This window comes from Balaenoptera physalus (genome assembly GCF_965194825.1).
Source record: "Balaenoptera physalus genome assembly, chromosome: 3".
In the NCBI taxonomy this organism is placed as follows: Eukaryota; Metazoa; Chordata; class Mammalia; order Artiodactyla; family Balaenopteridae; genus Balaenoptera; species Balaenoptera physalus.
In genome coordinates, this window is record NC_138890.1 from 17,197,559 (window position 1) to 17,218,662 (window position 21,104).

The 21,104-nt window shown below is 51.5% G+C and overlaps 1 protein-coding gene across 7 annotated transcripts in view; it reads right to left on the reverse strand.

Moving 5' to 3' along the window:
• Nucleotides 1–17,855, reverse strand: part of IBA57 (iron-sulfur cluster assembly factor IBA57) — a 78,699-nt gene extending 60,844 nt beyond the window's left edge. For 3 of the 7 annotated variants that reach the window (XR_014261836.1, XM_082455131.1, XM_082455135.1), the window contains exons 1-3: nt 13,993–17,854; nt 3,823–4,166; nt 3,145–3,387 (exon numbers count right to left, since the gene is read on the reverse strand). Coding sequence is in view for 6 of the 7 variants with exons in the window: in XM_082455131.1 (XP_082311257.1) it covers nt 3,145–3,387; nt 3,823–4,166; nt 13,993–14,333 (928 nt within the window). In the remaining variant the exon portion in view is untranslated. Of the gene's footprint in view, nt 1–647; nt 722–1,994; nt 3,388–3,822; nt 4,167–13,992 lie in introns of those variants that run through there. The other 4 variants (XM_082455133.1, XM_082455136.1, XM_082455132.1 and 1 more) reach the window with 4 other exon arrangements.
• Between the last annotated feature and the right edge of the window lie 3,249 nt (nt 17,856–21,104).

Consider the following 21,104-nt stretch of genomic DNA (forward strand, 5'->3'; position numbering starts at 1 on the left):
CGATGAAGAGTGGTCCCGCTTGCCGCAACTAGAGAAAGCCCTCGCACAGAAACGGAGACCCAACACAGCCATAAATAAATAAATAAAGATACGTTCTAAAAAAAAAAAAAAGGTACTGAATGAGGCTGGATTCAGCCCTTGAGCAGACAGCTAGAAGTCTTAGTTCCCCAGATTGGTGGGGACTCCCTACTCCCATTTCCTTTCTCAGCCTACTGATTTAGGGTCAGGAAGAAGCATTCTCTAAGCCCTTTAGGAAGGGCCATACAATGAATAGGTGATGTTTTTGAGCCCTCCTAGGGTCTTTTCACCACTAGAAGAGCTTAAGTTTGCTGGAGAAGCTTAGCCAAGCACAAACATACATACTATGTACTATCAGAAAAGCTGTATGTGCCCCCATTACCACTGGATGAGCTATGCAAACCCTTAAACACCTGAGAGCCTTGGCAGTCACCCCCACCCCTTGCAGCCAAGATCTCTCAGACTAGAAGAACCAATCATGACTTTGGAAAGCAGTGAGAAACCTCTAAGGGGACCTGTTTATTGGTACAGACATGCTTAATGCTTTCTCTCCATCAACCACTAATCCCTTTTTGGGGGAGTGAAATAATTTTATAAAGTGGCTGTCAGCTGAACACTGGATCCCTTACCTTGACATTATACCAAGTCCTGGATGATTCTTGGCTACAGCCTTTGTAGAAACTGGGGGAATCAAGAGATTTCCCTGTAAAGACATCATCTTTCACCTTTCTGCTGGACAGTAAATACTACAGTTTACAGTGCCTACCAGTTTAACGAAGGATTCAGCTACTCAATTCCTCTGCGAAACAGGTCTACATATATGCAGCTCAGTTACAACCTAGCAATAACTTCAGGGTAGAAGCTGGCTATCTCCCTACTTAAAACTTGCTTTCTCTGCTGAGGCCTTACCTCTCCCTACCTCCCAATTTCCCTCTTACACATGAGTTAATAATATCCTGATGGTTGGTTTGTAACCTCAGTAAGAATTAGAACTGATGTCATTTACTCATTTTGGAGAAAGAACTTGCCTTGAAGTCTTCTAACCTCTTTTGGTGAAGGTTTCCATTTAGGAAAAAAAGGTGCCCCTGCCTTTTTTGTATCTTATTACTACACCAAATAAAAGTTGGGGATTCTAAGATCCCAATTCAGCTACTATCTAACCTAGGTAGAAAACTTGATTTTTACCCTTGAATGCTCTCTCCTGCCCCTCATGGATCCTTGGTCTTAATTATGATGGAAACATCTAATTCTTCCATTATTCCACGGCTTTTGCTGTGATTGTTCTGAGCTTTCAGTTGAGACTTGTTTTAAAAGACATGGACAGCTAACTGGTTCATAATACATTGGAATAGCTGGATTCAAACTAGTAAGAATAAGCTGTACAGGAATTAGTGCTCAATATATATTGTATAAATTTGAAATCTTAAAAAAAAAAAAGTACATATATACAATGGAATATTACTCAGCCATAAAAAGAATGAAATAATGTCATTTGCAGCAACATGGATGGACCTAGAGATTGTCATACTGAGTGAAGTAAGTCAGACAGAGAAAGATAAATATCATATGATATAGCTTATATGCGGAATCTTAAAAAAAAAAATGGTACAAATGAACTTATTTACAAAACAGAAATAGAGTCACAGATGTAGAAAACAGACTTATGGTTACCAGGGTGGGGAAGTGGCAGGGGGTGGGGGAGAGATAAATTGGGAGACTGGGATTGACATATACACACTACTATATATAAAATAGATAACAAGGACCTACTATATAGTACAGGGAGCTCTCCTCAATACTATGTAATGACCTATATGGAAAAAGAATCTCAAAAAGGGTGGATGTATGTATAACTGATTGCTGTACAGCAGAAACTAACACAACATTGCAAATCAACTATACTACAATAAAATTTTTAAATAAATAAATAAACAAACAAAGAAAGTGAAGGGGAGAAAAAAAAAAAGAAACCAGAGTTCCACATGGGCCAATTGTGGGTCACACTTTAATAGCCACTCTGAGGCATCAGGTAGGACGCCCAGTAATCATGAGATTCACATTGCAGTGGGAAAATGGAGGTCAGTGGTTTAAAGTGGGGAAGTAAGTCATCCCCTTACTTTGAAGACATGACTACATCAGAAAACAGCAGCAAGTAAGCCAAGCAGAAACTCCTCTCTGCACCCTGGGCACTGCCGTCCCAGGGCAGCCACTCCTCCCCTGAGCTCGTGAGGGCTATGGTGGGGAGAGGGGGCTGCCAATGCCATCGTGGGGCCGAAGCTGTGGAGATGTGCTACCCCGGCATAAAATGGTATTGGGGCTCCCCCAGCTGGCACCCCTGAGCACAGAGGTACACTTGGGAGGGCTCAGGTGGGTGTGAGCAGTGCATGTGCCTCCACTCGCAGACACCTCCACTCCACCTGGCCCCAGGAGATTCCCACCCTGAGACATGCCCCCAAGCCAACATGGTAAGACCATTCCCAGAGCCCACTTGCCCCTTCAGCCACCCCAGACACTGAGAAGCCTCCTTTCTAGGCCTGACCAAGCAGGCTCAGAGGGGTGCGGACAGCCCAGAGGCATCCTGGAGCATCCTGCCCTTGCCTGATGGATGAACTACCTCTAGATCTATATGGTTTGGAATCTCATCCAGGGCCTGGTGGAAGCTGGGCCTCTGCTCAGCACAGAGGCAGGCGCAGGACTCACCAGTCCTCAGGAGGGCTCCTGATGCTCCAGCCACAAAGCCACCAGGAGAGGACAGCCAGCCTAGCGTAGGACCCTCCACAGGAAGCATGATGGGCTGGGAACACCTGGGCTGCAGCAGCATGCCCCACCATGCCTGCAGCTCTGGGAGGCCCACATATACTTGGGGACCCTCCAAGGGGGTATTCTTTCAACTGGGCCACCCTAGGAAGTGGGGGCTGGCCTACAGGGTGCAGCAGATAAACAGAGGCCCTGTACAGGACTGCAGGGACATCCAGGGCTACTTAGTGGATGTGGGCCACCAGTCTGGCACAGATGCAGTTAGGGCCACAAGGCCACTCTCAGAGGTTCTGATGTGGAGAGGACCCTTGATTTTCTCGGACCGCAACAGAGCCAGACCCACGTCCCCCAGGCCTGCCCTGTACTTGCCGGCTGCCTGCCCCGACTTGGTGAGCACAGAGGTGCCAGGGGCAATGCTGCCCACAGGGAGGGGGCCTGAGAGCTGTACTGGGAAGAGGCGCTTTCGGATGACACCCATGTGGTGGGTGCGAGCCGTCAGCTCCTGGCCGATGTAGCAGCCCTTGGTGAAGCTGATGCCATTCATGAAGGCCAGGTTAGACTCCAGCGGTAGGGCTACTCCTGGGGGCAGGTCGTGGACCCCCTCGGGAACGCCTGTAGAGGTAGAGGGAGGCTTGGTGAGATCTAAGGTGTCCTCCAGAGCTGGGGGCTCAACCAAGAGTGGCCGGGGGTACTGGCCTGTAGGAGTCCCACCATCTGGCCCGCCACAATCCTCTGGGTCCCTCCTAGACCCCGTTCTTGTCCCTCCCCATCCTCCAGGTCCCTACTCCAGCCCCCCACTCTGGTCCCTGGGTGAGCACCTTGGTCTGGCCCTCAATGCTACCCACTAAAGACGAAGACCCTACACCTGACCCCAGATCTCTGCTCTCTCCCCAGGCTCCTCCCAGTGCCTGGACTCACCACACAGTTTCCCCAGGGCTCTGTGTCACACCCCTCCGGTCCCTTCCCATCCCACCCTGTCCTTCCCCCCACATCCAGCACCACCCCCCTACCCCTGACCCTTCCCCAGGTCCAACCCCATGTCCATACCTTGCTGATACCGGTGTCGGTGATAATCCTGGAGGTCCCCAAGACGGCCCCCGGGCACCAGGGCTGAGCCCTCATCCTGGGAGAGGAGCCGCCAGCCCATGCGAGCAGTCCGGGGATCACGGGTGAGGATGGTGGTGCACTCGGCCTTCTCCTGAAGCAGCACAGCCCTGCCGGCCTCCTCAGGGGCACAGGGCAGCACGGCCCACACGCGCAGCTCGGGGCATGGCTCCACGGTGACCCTCCGCCGGATCTTGTGCAGCACCAGGTGCCTCTGCAGCGCATCCAGCACTGAGCTGTCACACTCCAGGAGGAAAGTGGGCTGCTCGTGGGAGCCCTCAGGGAGCCTGCGGGGAGAGGAAGGGGTGCATGGGGGCGGGCAGGGCACACCGTGGGAAGTGCATGGAGTCAGGCCGCGGCCATACGTGGCTGTGCCTCCCAAGTGCACCTCGGTCCACCTAGTAAAGCTGCACAGCACAGCACGTGCTGGAGACCTCATGGCCACCACCCCTCCCTGCCCAGGGTGGAAACCCCAGGAAAGTCTGGCAGGTGGAGGAGAGGGCTTGGCCCAACAGGTGGGAAGCAGGGCCCTGGGACCACAGTGGTGTCCGGTGTGCAAGGTGAGGCGGAAAGGCACAGATGGCCACGCTGAAGTCCAGGATTTGCCTCCTCCAGCCCTGAGGAGCCACTGAGAAGCCAAGGGTCCTAAGGCAGGGCGCACAATGGATTTCAGGAGGGATGTGGGCAGGCGGGAAGAGCTGGGAGGACAGCAGACAGCTGACGCAGGTGAGATGCATGGTGAGGCCACACCCTGCCCATGCCCACCTCCCACCTCCCCCAGGGAAGCTCCGCAACCTGATCAGGGCGCCAGAACCATCCTAACCCTCACTTCAGGCAGCCCACATCCACTGGAATGACCCCAGATCCTGGTGTCATTGACGGATGGATGATGGGGCCCTTACAGACAGATGAGCACAGAGGAGAGGCCAGGGCACCCTCAGACATGGTGCAGGGACCCTAAGTGGAGACACGCAGGACCCAGAGGAGTACATGGCTGGAGTCCTGGTTATAGATGTGGCTTGAGCAAGGACCCACAGCTGGATGGGAGCTGAGACACAGAAGCGGGTAAGACCTTCCAGGAGCACGTATAAGAGAGAAAGGTCATCAGCTGGTACCCCAGACCCCTCTTCCAGAACCCATCAGCTGTGCCCCCAACCCCCTCCCCAGGCAGGAGAGGGTTAAGTGCTGCCCTGGAGCAGCCAGTCACCCCCCGAGGAAAGAGCTACAGAAGCTTGCTTGGTGGGTTCACCTTACAGCACAAACGCTGTCATGTCCATGCACATAACTATCAGCCATGGGTCCAGTAAGGACAGGCACAAGCATGTGGAGAAAGCGGAACACCGCAGGCTGCAGCAGCAAGTCAGGTTAGCGCCTCACCTTCCAAACAGTCCTCAAAGAAGGTCAGAAATGAGATCAGCTGAGGGGTGGGAAAAGGATCATTTACGGACGGAATTAAAATGCCAGAAAAAAACAGAAGGGTTCAAAGGCGCTGCCTCAGATAACCACATGGAAAGAAGTTCAAAGTCACTTATCATGAAGCAAAGGCAAATTAAAACCATGATGAGATACCAGGGCACAAGTATCAGAAATAAGAACATCCAAGGCAGTGAGGATGCAGAGAAGCTGGGTCACTCAGCCCTGCTGGTGGGCATGTAAATGGAACAGACATTCTGGAAAATGGTTTGCAGCCCTTTATGAAACTAAACATGCAGCTACCACACAACCCAGCCATTGTACTCCTGGGTATTTATCCTAGAAAACACCCCAGGTGTTCACATAAAACCTGTGCATGAACGTTAGAGGCAGTTTTATTCTTAACAACCAAGAAATGAAACCAAAATATCCTTCAGTTGGTGAATGGTTAAACAAACTGTGGTCCATTCCCTCAATGGAATACTACTCAGCAGGGAAAAGGAACAGACTACTGATGAAGCCAAAGGGCATCAAGGTGAGTGAAACCCAATCTCAGAAGACTCTGTTTGTACGATATTCCTGAAATGACACGATCATAAAGATGGAGAGTGAGCAGGGCTGAGGGGATGGGAAGGGCAGTATGCCCACAGAGGGCAGAAGGGAGCCTGATGGTAATGGAACAGCTCTGTCTTGATCGAGGTTACACAGCTGTGATCAAATCACAGCTGCATGCATGAGAGCACATGGAAATCTGGGAGAACCTGAGTGCGCCCTGTGGCTGGCCCATGTCTGTCCCCTGATTGTGACCCTGGACTATAGGAGGCAAGATGATGCTACTGCAGGAACTGGGTGAAGGGTATATGGGACATCCCTGTTCATTTTTTTGTGGCTTCCTGTAAATCTATAATTATTTCGAAATAAAAAGTTAAAAAGAAAGAAGAAAAAGGAGCTATCTCTGGAGAAGATTGGTCCATGCCGGTGAGAAGGAAGACTGCAGTCAGTCAATTTTCATCAAAAGCCTTTTAGGGCCTCCCTGGTGGCGCAGTGGTTGAGAATCTGCCTGCCAATGCAGAGGACACGGGTTCGAGCCCTGGTCTGGGAAGATCCCACATGCCGCAGAGCAACTGGGCCCGTGAGCCACAACTACTGAGCCTGCGCGTCTGGAGCCTGTGCTCCGCAACAAGAGAGGCCGCGATAGTGAGAGGCCCGCGCACCGCGATGAAGAGTGGCCCCCGCTCGCCGCAACTAGAGAAAGCCCTCGCACAGAAAAGAAGACCCAACACAGCCAAAAATAAAATAATAAATAAATATAAATAAATTTTTTTTAAAAAGCCTTTTAATGTTATTAGGTTTTTTAACCATGGGCAGGTACATTTTTATTTTTTAAATCTCCGATAAAGGAAGCAGACAGAAACAGTATGAAATACTGGCAAGGGGAGGAATTGGGCATGGGTGGATAGAATGTGAGGTCGTAGGGGAGAGTAAACCTCGGAGGGAAGAGGGAGGGATGCGGGTAAAGCCATACCCAAGGAGGGAGGAGGCCCAGCATGGGGAGGGCCCCGAGAAGGGCTGGTGAAGGGACCACCAGGATGCCGGGGTAGACAGGCCCCAGGCTGATGCCCCCATCTCACTCATGGGGCGGATGTTCCACGGGATTCAAGACAAATTGGGTGGGGCAGGGCCAGGTTCTGGGCTCAGACACTTTCTGAGCTACCTGTGCAAATGGCCCTGTGCCATTCAGCCCCTCAGGACCAACAAAGCTGCAATGCACCCCTGCTCCCCACCACCCCAAATCAGACTGCCTGCTGCCCCTGATGCAGCTGAGTAATGGGGGACAGGTCAGAAGAAGAAGGGGTGAAGTAGGGTGAGCCTATGCTCGGGGCAGCTTTCTTGGCCGGCATGGCCAGTGCGTGGCTGGAGCACTCTCTGTGGGCCATCCTGGGCACTGCTGAGCGCTGAGAGCAACCCTGGGCCCAGCCCACTAGATGCAAGGAGCATCCATGCCTGAATGACAACCACAAATATCCCCAGACGTCGCAAAGTGCCCCTGGGTAGAGCTGCCAGATAAAACGCAGGATGTCCAGCCAAATTTGAATTTCAGAAAACAGTGAATAATGTCTTTAGTATACGTATTTCCCAAACACTGCATAGGTCACCTCCTAAAAAGTCACCCGTGTCTGTTTGAGATTTACCTGGGCAACCCACAGTTTTATTTGCTAAGCCTGGAAGCCCCTCCTAGGGGCACAACCGCAGCAGCAGGAAAAGGAAGGTCGAGGGGCACCTGCAGCCTCCCCAGCCGGCCTGGCGGGCAGGACTTGGATATAGCATGTGGTGGCAGTGCAATCCCAGGTGTCCATCCTCACCCACCCTCCTGCCCAGGATGCAGGCTGTGTGAAAACCCAAAAAGGGAGGGTCAAGCCCACCGAACCCCTCACCCAGAACGCCCAGAGTGCCCTCCTCCAGCAGCCCAATGCCCTGCACAGTACCTGACACCCCGGTACCCACCACCCCCATAAACACAGGGACCTCACTCCTCGAGTGCAGCCCTGGACCCAGCTCTGCCCAGGGCCAGGGTCTTCACACATAAACAGATCCCCTCAGGGGCACTGCAGGTACCAGGTCATGAGGCATGGGCAGGCATGGGGCACAAGGGGGCTAGCAGGTAAGGGACACACAGGTGCACAGAGACCAGACCCAAATGCCTGTCAAGGAGTGGCGACACTCACCAGGGGCCTTGGGCTGCTGCAGGACTGTACATGGAGGACCCTGTCAGGCTGGCATGCTCCAAGTCGCCTAGGGGAACAGCCTACAGTGTGCCCATGGGGGACTGAGTATATGGAGCCCTACACGCTCCCCACAAGGCAGGAAGCAGACAATCCAGGGGCCCACAGAGCACGGCTGCAGCAGGAGGCTGTGTGGAGGCTCAGTGGGGTTGCCATAGGAGCCATGACGTCCTGGGCAGAGATGCACTAGCCCCACTTCCCACCTTCCCTCTGCTGGGTACACACAGACCAGGAACCTGCCGAGACCAGACTCAGCATGGAGCCAGCTGCGATGAGCACCAGGGGAACCAGGCATGGAGAGAAACAAGGGAGCAGTGGACCATCCGAATCCTCACCAGGCAACCTGGCGGGATGGCCCCCAGAGACACCCCCCAGAAACCCGCAGACAGAGACTTCGGTGTGTCCCACAAAAGCCAGAGTAGCCCAGGACCAAAACCTGGAGCATCTCCTCTGCAGCCAGCACTTAAGGCCTCCATCATGAAGACAGAGGCCCAGGAAACAAACACGTGGTCAGAATGAGGAAAGAGTTTCAAAACACAAAGCCTCAGCTGAGAGGATGAGGAGTCAAGCCACAGACTGGGAGAAAAGGTTTGAAAAGTCACATCTGACAAAGGACTGTCACTCAAAATACACAAAACCACTTAAAACTCAAATAAGGAAACAAACAACCTGATTAAAAATGGGCCAAAGACCTCAACAAACACCTCCCCAAAGACAGACAGGTGGCAAACAACATATGAAATGATGCTCCACGTCATATGTCATCGGGGAAAAGCAAATTAAAAAAACAACAAGCTACCATTACACACCTATTAGAATGATCAAAATCCAGAACACTGACACCACCAAATGCTGGCAAGGTTATGGAGCAACGGAAAGCCTTCATTCATTCCTGGTGGGAATGCAAAATGGTACAGCCACTTTGGAAGATACTTTGGTGGTTTCCTACAAAACTACACATATTCTTACCTTACAATCCAGCAATCACACTCCCTGGTATTTACCTAAAGGAGATGAAAACTAACCGCCACACAGAGAAGCCTGTACACAGATGTTTATAGCACCTTTATTCATAATTGCAACAATATGGAAGCAACTGCTGAAGTCCTTCAGTAGATGGATACATAAACTGGTACATCCAAACAATGGACTATTATTCAACACTAAAATGAGCTATCAAGCCCTGAAAAGACATGGAGGACACTTAAATGTATATTACTAAGTGAAAGAAGTCAATCTGAAAAGGCTGCATACTCTAGACTATTATTCAACACTAAAATGAGCTATCAAGCCCTGAAAAGACATGGAGGACACAAATGTATATTACTAAGTGAAAGAAGTCAATCTGAAAAGGCTGCATACTCTATGATTCCAACTACGTGACATTCTGGAAAAAGTGAAACTATGGAGACAGTTCCAGGTCCAAAAAGATCCTTTCAGTGGTTGTGAGGAGTGAGGAGGAAGGGAGGGTTGAATAGGTAGAGCACAGAGGATATTTAAGGGCAGTGAAACTACCATATATATTATAATAGTACATACACATTATTATACATTTGTCCAATTTGTCCAGCAACAGCAGTGAAACCTAATGTGAATTAAGGACTCTGAGTAATTTTGGTGTTAATGTAGGCTCGTCGATTGTAAATAACATACTACTTTGGAGGAGGAGGTTGATAACGGGGGAGACTATGCATGTGTGGGGGCAGAGAGTATATGAGAAGTCTCTGTACGTTCCCCTAAATTTTGCTATGAACCTAAAATTCGTCTAAAAAGTCTACTTTTTTTTTCTTTTTTTTTTTTGGCCATGCCACGTGGCTTGCAGGATCTCAGTTCCCTGACTAGAGATTGAACCCAGGCCACGTCAGTGAAAGTTCGGAATCCTAACCACTAGGCCACCAGGGAACTCCCTATAAAGTCTACTCTAAAAACAAAAAGCTTGTTGGTAGGAATGTAAAGTGATACAACTGCTATGGAGAACAGTTGGAGGTTCTGTAAAAAACTAAAAATAGAACTACCATATGACCCAGCAATCCCACTACTGGGCATGTACCCTGAGAAAACCATAATTCAAAAAGAGACATGTACCACAATGTTCACTGCAGCACTATTTACAAGAGCCAGGACATGGAAGCAACCTAAATGTCCACTGACAGATGAACGGATAAAGAAGATGTGGCACATATATACAATGGAATATTACTCAGCCATAAAAAGAAACGAAATTGAGTTATCTGTAGTGAGGTGGATGGACCTAGAGTCTGTCATACAGAGTGAAGTAAGTCAGAAAGAGAAAAACATATACCGTATGCTAACACATATATATGGAATCTTAAAAAAAAAAAAAAAAAAAAGGTCATGAAGAACGTAGGGGCAGGACGGGACGCAGACCTACTAGAGAATGGACTTGAGGACACAGGGAGGGGGAAGGGTAAGCTGGGACAAAGTGAGAGAGTGGCATGGACATATATACACTACCAAACGTAAAATAGATAGCTAGTGGGAAGCAGCTGCATAACACAGGGAGATCAGCTCGGTGCTTTGTGACCACCTAGAGGGGTGGGATAGGGAGGGTGGGAGGCAGGGAGACGCAAGAGGGAAGAGATATGGGGATATATGTATTTATACATTTATACATGTATAAAGCTGATTCACTTTGTTATAAAGCAGAAACTAACACACCGTTGTAAAGCAATTATACTCCAATAAAGATGTTTAAAAATATAAATAAATAAATAAATAAATAAAATTGATTAGTTTGAAAAAAAAAAAAACGAAATTGAGTTATTTGCAGTGAGGTGGACGGACCTAGAGTCTGCAATACAGAGTGAAGTCAGAAAGAGAAAAATACCGTATGCTAACACATATATATGGAATCAAAAAGAACGGTACTGATGAACCTAGTGGCAGGGCAGGAATAAAGACACAGACATAGAGAATGGACTTGAGAACACGGAGCGGGGAGGGGGAAGCTGGGGCAAAGTGAGAGTAGCATCGACATATATACACTACCGAATGTAAAAATAGTTAGCTAGTGGGAAGCAGCAGCATAGCACAGGGAGATCAGCTCGGTGCTTTGCAATGACCTAGAGAGGTGGGATAGGGAGGGTGGGAGGGAGGCTCAAGAGGGAGGGGATATGGGGACATACGTATGCATATGGCTGATTCGCTTTGTTGTACAACAGAAACTAACACAGTATTGTGAAGCAATTATACTCCAATAAAGATCTATTAAAAAAAACAAAAACAAAAAGCTAAAGCTTTGTCTGAGAGATGCTCCTACATCCGGACCAGGGTGCACTGAGGAAGGAACAACTCCAGGATGGGAAACTAGAAGCGTGACAGTTTAAATGAAAAATTCCAGGGAGTTCCCTGGTGGTCTAGTGGTTAGGATTCCAGGCTTTCACTGCCGTGGCCTGAGTTCAATCCCCGGTCCGGGAACTGAACTCCCGCAAGCTGCGCAGCATGGCCAAAAAAAAAAAGAAAAAAGAAAAATTCCAGAGAGGATGCAGAGAAAACACCAGGCAGAGAGCAAGCACGAAGAAAGCAGGAAGGTCCCAGGCTCCCAGGCGGGACAGCCAGTTGCCAGTGTGTCCCTCTTTTCAGAGAGCAGACCTCAGTGAGATCAGATGTAGGTAAAGGGCCAAGAGCAACCAGGAGGGGAAGGATCACATCCCATGAACTAACAGCAGGCATCAGACCAGAACAGAGGCATAGGGATGGGGTGGAATGCCAGCAGGCTTGGCACCCCATGCCCCAGAGCAGAACTGCGAGAGATAAATCTGGACATTGTTTACCAAGCCCCCAGGCCCAAGAGCAGCCATCTGAGGGAGTGTTCTCATGTCTTCTCTCCTCTAACTGCTCAGGAGAAGTGGGGCCACTAACTCAGGCTGTCTCTTTCTGATGGAATGAAGACCCCACCCCACCCCTCAGGGCGGCACTCCCCACAAAGGACTTTGAGTTGGAATCTCAGAAGAGCACCTAGGGTCAGGGGGCATCATCACAGTGCACTCCAATTCCCTCAGCACACAGAGAGCAAGTGGCACAGCGATACCCCATTCTCAGGAATTAACAGAGAGAGAAAAACAAACTCCTCTATAGGATAAATCAGGGCATACACAATGTGTGGAAAGAGGCACCACATACATGCTTGGTGACAAGAACTGCTGGCCCAGCAGCTAAGCAAAAATGCTTCAGACCTGAGGAAAAGTATGAAGAGAAAAAAAACCCTAGAAACAAAAAAATTTTACACTGTAGAGTGACTCATGAGGATATAAATTCATTATAACAAGAATGCAGAAAGATGTAAAGGCAGACTGGAGACTCAAGTAAGAAAATTTGGGGACCAAAACAACATCATTACAACACTGATAGATTAACTGAAAATTCCTGACACAGAGGGTTTAAGATAATCAAAGAACGAAGTTTCTAAAAGAGATTAAAGCAACTACTGGGAAGGTAATAATTACATAAAACAGATAATGACAACAAACCTTTTCTGTAAAGAACCAGACTGTAAATAATTTAGGTTTGCGGCCACACGGTCTCTACCACATTATTATATTATTAATTATACTTTTGCCATTGGAAAATGAAAGTAGCCACACAGTATACAAACAAATGGGCATGCAGCATTCCAATCAAACTTTACTAATGAAAAGAGTGAGCTGGATCTGCCCAAGGGTCATACTTTACTGACCCCTGTTCCACAGTCAAACAGCCCACCAAGTGCCCAGCAACATGACGTGAAAGAAGACTCAAAATACAACACATCGTCATAACACTTCAAGACATCAGGATGAAAAAGAGCCCCGAAGAGTGTCCAAAGAAAAAGCAGTCACACACAAAGGCTCACAAATAAAAAGGCACCAGGCTTCTTGACAGCAATGCCAGTTGTGGCTTCAATGTTTTCAGGGACGATTTTCAGCCTAGAGTTTTATGCCCAGCCAAGCTATCAGGTGAAACCATTTGAAGGAGTCAAAGGTCCACCTGAAGTATCCTACCTCTCGACAAGCCACTAAAGAGAATACTCCTCCAGCAGGCAGGCACTGAGGAAGATGCAGACAAGAACCCACAATAGAAGAGGGACATTGGAGTTTCCAGGGCGGTTTCAGGCAGAGCAACGACCTGCAACTGCATGAGAGGTTCTAGAAGAACCAAGTCTGAGAAAGCTAAGCAAGTGAAAACCGAAAGCTCTATAGCTCTAAAGGCCACTGACTTGGCTTGTCCTGATAGTCATGATAAAATCAGCATAGACTCATGTAAAACACCAAACGCTGATAATCACTGAACACGGAGATATTTTGGAGAGAAATGTGTGTACACTGGAGAACTCAGGTAGTGGCACAAGCCAGTCGCGCAGAGGCTGCTCCCTGCAGTGTGGCTCCAGATGCCACGACCCCTTCTCCGTGCAGTGGGTCTGATCAGGATCAGAGGCCAGGCGCAGGGGCGCCCAGGCCCTCCCATGGGTGAGTGTCGCTGGCCCATCCCTGGGTGCAGGCTCCAGCCCAACTAGGGCTGCCCTGCCCCGGTGCCCTCCCCCAGGTGCCCAACCCCAGCCCACCCTGTGTGCGGGTCCCCAAGTTCCCTACCCTGGGCGCGCCTCCCATCCTCAGGTGCCCTCCCCTGGAGGCCCACCTCGGCCCACCCTATGCACAGGTTCCCAGATGTCCCTTCCGCTGGATGCCCTGTCCTGCATGTCCTCTCCTGGATGTCCGTCCTGGGCCATTGGTAGTCCTCCCCTAGGTGCCCCGCCTCTGGGTGTCCTTAGTTCCGCCCCCTGTCCGCCCCTCCCCTGAGAGCCCTCCATGGGAGCCCATCCTCCAAGCCTTCTCATGCCCGCTCCTGGGTGCCCTTCCCCTGGGTGATACCCCCTCCTCTACCCCGGTCCTCCAGAGCCTGTGCCCCAACCCGCTCTCACCCGTAGAGAATGACGTCATAGAGGGTGCGTCCCTGGACGTTGAGAAAGTGGGCGTAGCCCGAGCGCGCCGAAGTTGAAGCCTCGCCGGCCGCAGGACCTGGAAGCGGCAGCTCATTGGTCAGCAAACCCAGGAGAAAGGGCGCAGAGTCCGGCCCGCGCACGCGCACCAGGGCGCGCTCGCCCAGTAGGAAGCAGGTCCACGCCGCGCTGCCCGCGGGCTCACCACCCTGACAGCAGGAGCTGTGGGCCAGGCGAAGCCTCGGGGCAACGCGCAGCCGCCAGCTCCAGGCCCGGCCGCCGCGCCCTGGAGCCGCACCCCTGAGCAGCGCTGCGGCCGCCATCTTGGGGAGGAGTGAGGCGGCGGGAAGGGGCGGCCCGGGCGGCGGCGCGGGCGGGCGCGGGCGGGCGCGCGCCACAACACCTTGGAGGCGGGCGAGCGGAGCGTGCGCGGGAGCGGAGGTGGGGGAGAGGGATGGAGGCGGTGCGGGCGGGCCCCAAAACAGCCTCTGGCGGCGGGCGGGCGAAGCGTGCGCGGGGGCGGGGTGTGCGCGAGCATGCGCGGGCTGGTGCCACTGCAATCCCAGGAGGCGGGCGAGCGTTGCTTGCTTGAGTGTCCAGGGTGAGGGTGGGCGGACCTTGTGCGGGGGCGAGGCCTTGGGCTGTCAGTCCCCCGCACACCTATCCTGAGCTGGCTTCTGCTCCTGCAGTTGGACTCCTCCTCGGGTCTCTGAGAAGTTTCTGCTTGCTTTATAGTGGTGAGGCGCTCATAACCTAAACTTTACCACCTTGACCATTTTTAGATGCACATTTCAGGGGCATTAAGCGCGTTCACACTCTTTTGCAGCCATCCCCATCATCCAGAACTTTCTCATCTTCCCATACGGAAACTCCACCCCCATCAAACGCAGATCCCTATCTACCTCCCCAGCCCCTGGGAACCCCATTCCACTCTGTCTCTATGAACCTGACTCCTCTGGGAAACTCATAGAAGTGGAGTCATGCAGTATTTGTCCTTTTGTGACTGGCTCGTGTCTACCAGGTTCCACCATGATGTAGCATGTGTCAACGTTTTTAAGGGCTGAATGATATTCCATTGTATGTATATACCATATTTGGATTATCCATTCACCCACTGATGGACAGTTGTGTTGCTTCCACCCATTGGCTGTTTTGAATAATGCTGCTATGAAGACGGGTGTACAACTTTGCTTTCAGTTCCTTTGTAGAACAGACACTCCTGTGTATCCTATACTCTCACACTACCCTTCACTTCTGATCACTAAATGTGTGTGGGGGGGGTTCCCCCACACCACACAATTCTGTGACACCAGCTAGGTGTCTTACAATTTAACTCAATTTTAAATCCATCTACCTGGAGATAGCATGAGATCCCATGAGACTGCCACACACACTCTCTCATACACTCACACTCCCCACCCCCCAACTTCAGATGCAAGTCGAAGTCCAGGTTGTCACCTGTGCTTCTGACCAACCAGCTATATAGATCAGAGGTTCCAACAGCCCTCTCCTTGGGTTCAATTAATTTATTAGAGTGGCTCACAGAACTCAGAGAAACATTTTACCTACCAGATTACTGATTTGTTATGAAAGGATATAACTCAGGAACAGCCAGATGGAAGAGAGCAAAGAGCAAGGTATGTGGGAAGGGGTGTGGAGCTTCCATGCCCTCTGAGCACACCGCACTCTCCCCAAATCTCCATGTGTTCCCCAACCCAGAAGCTCTCCAAACCCAGTCCTTTTGGGATTTTACGGAGGCTTCGTTACCTAGATGTGATTGATTAAATTATTGGCCATTGGCTGTTGATTCAACCTCCAGCCCATCACTCCTCCCCAGAGGTCAAGGGGTGGGGCTGAAAGCTCTAACCCTCTAATCACACGGTTGTTTCTGGCAACCAGCCCCCATCCTTAGGGGCTTTTCAAAAGTCACCTCATTAACATAAACTGGTTGACCAGAACTCCCTAGGGTTTTCCAGGCCCTTGGTCCCCTCCCAGTCGGCTTCCTGGTTGTGAGCAGCCAGGCCTGGAATGCAGTTCCACTGGCCTTTCATGGAAAAGGTCTTCCTCTGTTGGGCCTGTGTTCCTAGGGTGACCCAGCACCTCCCTGCCAGCCCTGTGAGGTCAGGGAGGAAACCATTCGAGGACAACATGGGGGGGGGGGGTGCATTCCTCCAGCCTCACATCAGCCCATCCCTTGGCCAGCAGAAAACCTGCTTCCCACCAGCACAGCCTGTGGGAAGGGCCAGCAGGCTGACTCAGGGCCACCCGGCACCTTACCTGATGTTCCCAGTCCAGTGCCAAGCCCAGCCCACTTGGTCCAGCAGGGCCGCTGCTGCCACCTGGGGCTGTTTAAATGCAAATTAACTCAAATGAAGTCAAATGAAACTTTTAGCTCCTTACTGAATGGGCCACACTGAAATGTCCAGAGCCACACTCAGCTGGCGGCTGCCTCTTGAACAGAGCAGGCAACACCTCCCACCATTCTAGAGTCTGCCAACCAGCACTGCGTCAGGCTCCCTCCTCCAGGAAGGCTTCCCAGATCTCTGCACCAGCCTGGCCAGCCCGACAGCGGGGACCCCTGCATGTGGGCATGGCCTGGCTACTGCTCCTTCTCAGGTCCTCTCACTGCAGCTTCTCATGCCTACAGGTCTAGGTGGAGGGAACTGTGGACTGGCCTCAGGACGCTCCCAAGGAACCCCACTCATTGGCCTGGGTCCAGCTGGGGGCATAGGTTGCTGCTGGATCCCATCTGCATCTCCTCCCTCTGAGGCCATGGGCCCTGAAGCTGTCGGGAGGGGTGGGGATCTGAGAGCTGGAAAATCAGCAGACATGGGGGTCCCAGACCCTGTTTCCCAGCTGCTGCCAGGCCAGGGGTTGTTTCCTGTTATTCTCTCCTCATGGCCTCCTCCCTTCCCAAAGCCAGAAGAAGGAAGCTGCCCCCATTCTAGGCACCCCCCTCCCTGAAGCCCTCCACGATCTCCCTGAGCAGCCAGCGAGTTGGCTCCAGCCATGGAAACGGATGAGAATGAGACAAGGCCATTCTGTCTGATCCTTCTCCAGCCACTCCCCTGGCCTGGCCCTGCCCCTATACAGACCTGGGTGGGCCCCACACAGCCCGAGGACCCCACCAGGCAGTGAAGCAGGGATGGGGAGGCCGGGGCTCAACCCACCAGCCTGCTCCAGAGCACAGAAGATGGGGGGCGAGGGTCGATGGCTTTGCACCCCAGTTCAGCTCTCCAGCCTCATGGCCATACAGGCACTGAGAGGATTTTTTTAAGTAGTTAAGTGAGCATTAAGTGCCAAGTTTAGTGGTTGGGTTCCACCTGTGAGAGTTAACAGACTGGAGCATATTAGATACTATGTCATAGGTGGGAGATGGACACCCCGTTAGGGTATCGGGGCTCAGGCATGAGATCATGGTTATGGTGGTTCAGAACATCGAGAAATTGGTGCTAGAGGTAGGAACGTGTATGACACAGAGGTTGGCTCCCCTAGCCTGGGATGGCCAGTGACATCAGTTGGGAGGACATGACAGTAAATCCTATGTCACTGAGGTGGATGGACCTAGAGTCTGTCGTACAGAGTGAAGTAAGCCAGAAAGAGAAAAAGAAATACTGTATGCTAACACATATATATGGAATCTAAGGGGAAAAAAAAAAGTCATGAAGAACCTAGGGGCAAGACGGGAATAAAGACACAGACCTACTAGAGAATGGACTTGAGGATATGGGGAGGGGGAAGGGTAAGCTGTGACAAAGTGAGAGAGTGGCATGGACATATATACACTACCAAACGTAAAATAGATAGCTAGTGGGAAGCAGCCTCATAGCACAGGGAAATCAGCTTGGTGGTTTGTGACCACCTAGAGGGGTGGGATAGGGAGGGTGGTAGGGAGACGCAAGAGGGAGGAGATATGGGGATATATGAATATGTATAACTGATTCACTTTGTTATAAAGCAGAAACTAACACACCATTGTAAAGCAAATATACTCCAATAAAGATGTTAAAAAAGAAAATCCTAAGTCACCCCCATCAAAAGCTCACAAAACATATAGGACCCCAGTGGTGCGTCCAGGCCCCTAAGTTCCTGAGACAGGAGGCTTATGCGTTAGGATCCCCTTCTGTGGTGACTGAGCTTTTAGTTAGGCATCTGCCTTCTAATATGGGTTGTATTGCATCCCCCCAAATTCACATTATGGAGCCCTAATGCGCAGGACCTCAGAATGGGGCTGTATTTGGAGATGGGGTCTTTAAAGAGGTGATTAAGGTCAAATGAGGTCACTGGGGTGGGCCCTAATCCAATAGGACTGGTTTCCTTATAAGAAGAGGAGATGAGGACACAGACTCACACAAAGGGAAGACCATGCGAGGACACAGGGAGAAGACAGCTGTCTACACACCAAGGAGAGTGGCCTCAGGTGCTGACACCTTGGTCTCGGACTTCCAGTTGCCAGTACTATGAGAAATAGATGTCTGTTGTTTGAGCCCCCGGTCTATGGTATTTGTTACACAGGCTGAGCTGACTGAGATACCTCCCAGAATAGAGCCTCCATTTGCAGTTTTCCTCACAGCTGGGATGCCCTTTTAACAACCTCTGGCTGATGGGATGTTGATTAGTTAGGGTTCTTCAGAGAAAGAGAACCAATTCGATAGAGATTTATTATAAGGAATTGGCTCACTCAACTATGGAGGCTGAGGAGTCCCAAGGTCTGCCATCTACAAGCTAGAGACTCAGGAGAGTTCTAGCCTGAGTCTGAGCCTGAAGACAGGAGACCAGTGTGCTTGCTCAAACTGTCAGGCCGGAGTTCTCTCTTCACCTTTTTGTTCTACTCAAGCCTTCATCTGACTGGCCAAGGCCCACCCGCACTGGGGAGGGCCATCTGCTTTACTCAGTGTGCAGATTCAGTGTGAATCTCATCCAGAATCACCCTCATAGACACACCTAGAATCATGCTTGTTCTGGGCACCCCAGGGCCCAGTCAAGCTGACCCATAAATGTAATCATCACTGGCAGTCTGGAGGGAGAATCACTTCTTCTTTGGGAACCTCAGTCTTTGTTCTTAAGGCCATCACCTGATTGGATGAGGGCAACCCACATTAGGGAGGATGGTCTGCTTTATCAAAGTCCACAGATTGTCAATGTTAATCTCATCTAAAAGCACACCTTCACCGCAACATCTAGATTGGTGTTGGACCAAGCCACTGAGCATGGAGACTCACAGCTTGACCCACATCTGACTTCCATGTCACAGACACGCAGCAAATAGATTTCCCCAGGAGCCCCTGGGCAGTGTCCTGCTCCCATTGACGCAGCTGCCTCAAATTGTATCTAAACCAATTAGGAGTGGAGGGACTGAGATGATAGAAACTGGGCAGGCTAAATAGTATGGGGCGAATTATGGACCGATATCAGAACTGTGGTAAAAGAAGGGGGCAGTGGCTGCAGAGGCCCCAAGATCACGTGCCCCTGTGTGTGTGGGCGGGAGGGGTACTGAAGGGCTTCACACGTGGCTAGGGGGCCAGCGGACCAAGGCCAACAGAGACTCTCTATTCCACGTGCCCTTAAAATTTGACACTGGCCCATTGAGAAGGATCCTGCAGGCCTGTGACTGCTGTGATGTGAAGTGATATGACTTTAGGGCTGGTGATAAGGGTCAGTTGGCCTTTGCTGGGTCCTCTTGGGCCGCCATGCTACAAGGAGGTCCAAACCACATCGAAGGACCCCAGCATGAACCCCCAGCTCGGTGAGTGAGGAAATCGTTGAGCCAGCCCTGGCCTCACCAGACGCTCCCAGGCTGCAACTACACCAGGAGCCCAACCCGAGTTATAGAGGGTGAGATCCTAATGTTACTTTGTTCAGGAAGGGCCCAGAGAATGAGGTCCTGACCCCTTGAACTTGACCTAAAGCTCCCTCTCTGTGGATGGGGGGAGGCTTCCCGGGACACTGTCACAGTGAAATCCAGAATGTTCTTCCCCAAACACAAACCTGCCCAAGGTCTCCCTGTCTGCTGGCTTAAGGCTTCTTTTCAGGCAGATGCTGAGGGCCCATGCCCCACCTTCCACCCCTTGTGGGACCCTGTCACCATCAAGTGTGCCTCATGGCCTTGAGATGTGGGAGCACTGACCATCAGAATCGAGGCCAACCTCTGGGCCCTGCTCAGAGTGGACACCTGCCTTCCTCACCAGCCCTCTCCAGCCACTAGGGTGGTTCTGAACCCTAAAGTCTCCCACTATTCCCCACCTGGAGTGCCCACTTATCTCCCTGAGGTCCTGATGTCCTCCAGGCCCTCTACTGGCTGCAGGAGGCTGCTCTCAGGGACACGGGAGGCAGGGAGGCTATGGAGGGGCCGCGGCAAGGGTGTCAGCGAACAATAGTGCCTTGCAGATGTTCTTTACCAGCTCTGCCGCTCACTGCACCCAGTCACACTGATGGGAGCCAGGCATGGCTGGACAACATGTTCCCCACCACAGAAACCCAGTATTCCTCATGACGACACTGCCAGGAGCACAGCCCCAAATGCAGGGATGCCAGTTCCATGGGCTTTCTCCTCTTGGAGAGGCGAGTGGTGAGTCCCTGCTCTGCATCTGGATTGGCTTTCCTTCTGAGGCTCTGCTTCCAGCATTGACATCTGGAACTTCATGGGGGTGGGGCTTACCTGGGGGCAAGGCTCACCTTGGGGTGGGCCTCACCTGGAACCCGGGATCAGCCAGTCAGACCCCACAAAGGAAAGGAACTCAGCCTGCATTTGGCATGTGACCAGAGGCAGGTTGGGTTGGGGTTCACCCAGGCTTGGGGCTTGGCCCTGGGCCCCCAGGGAGGGTTTGCAATCTGGGAGAAGCTCTCAGGGCCCGCCTTGGGCCTGAGGGAAGCTGGGAGACAGCAGGGTGACTGACGTCTATACCAAGGTGGCTCCTTGATGGCAGCAGCTGTTTCCCCAGCTGTGCTCACCTTTGCTCCCCACCAAAGCTACCACCGCAGGCTTTGGCCAGCATCTGGATAATGCCGGGGCCTGAGACAGGACTGCCCCTCTGTCCTTTGAGGTACCACCTTGGGTTCTAAGCATGCAGGCCTGGCTGTTCTTTGTTCTCATT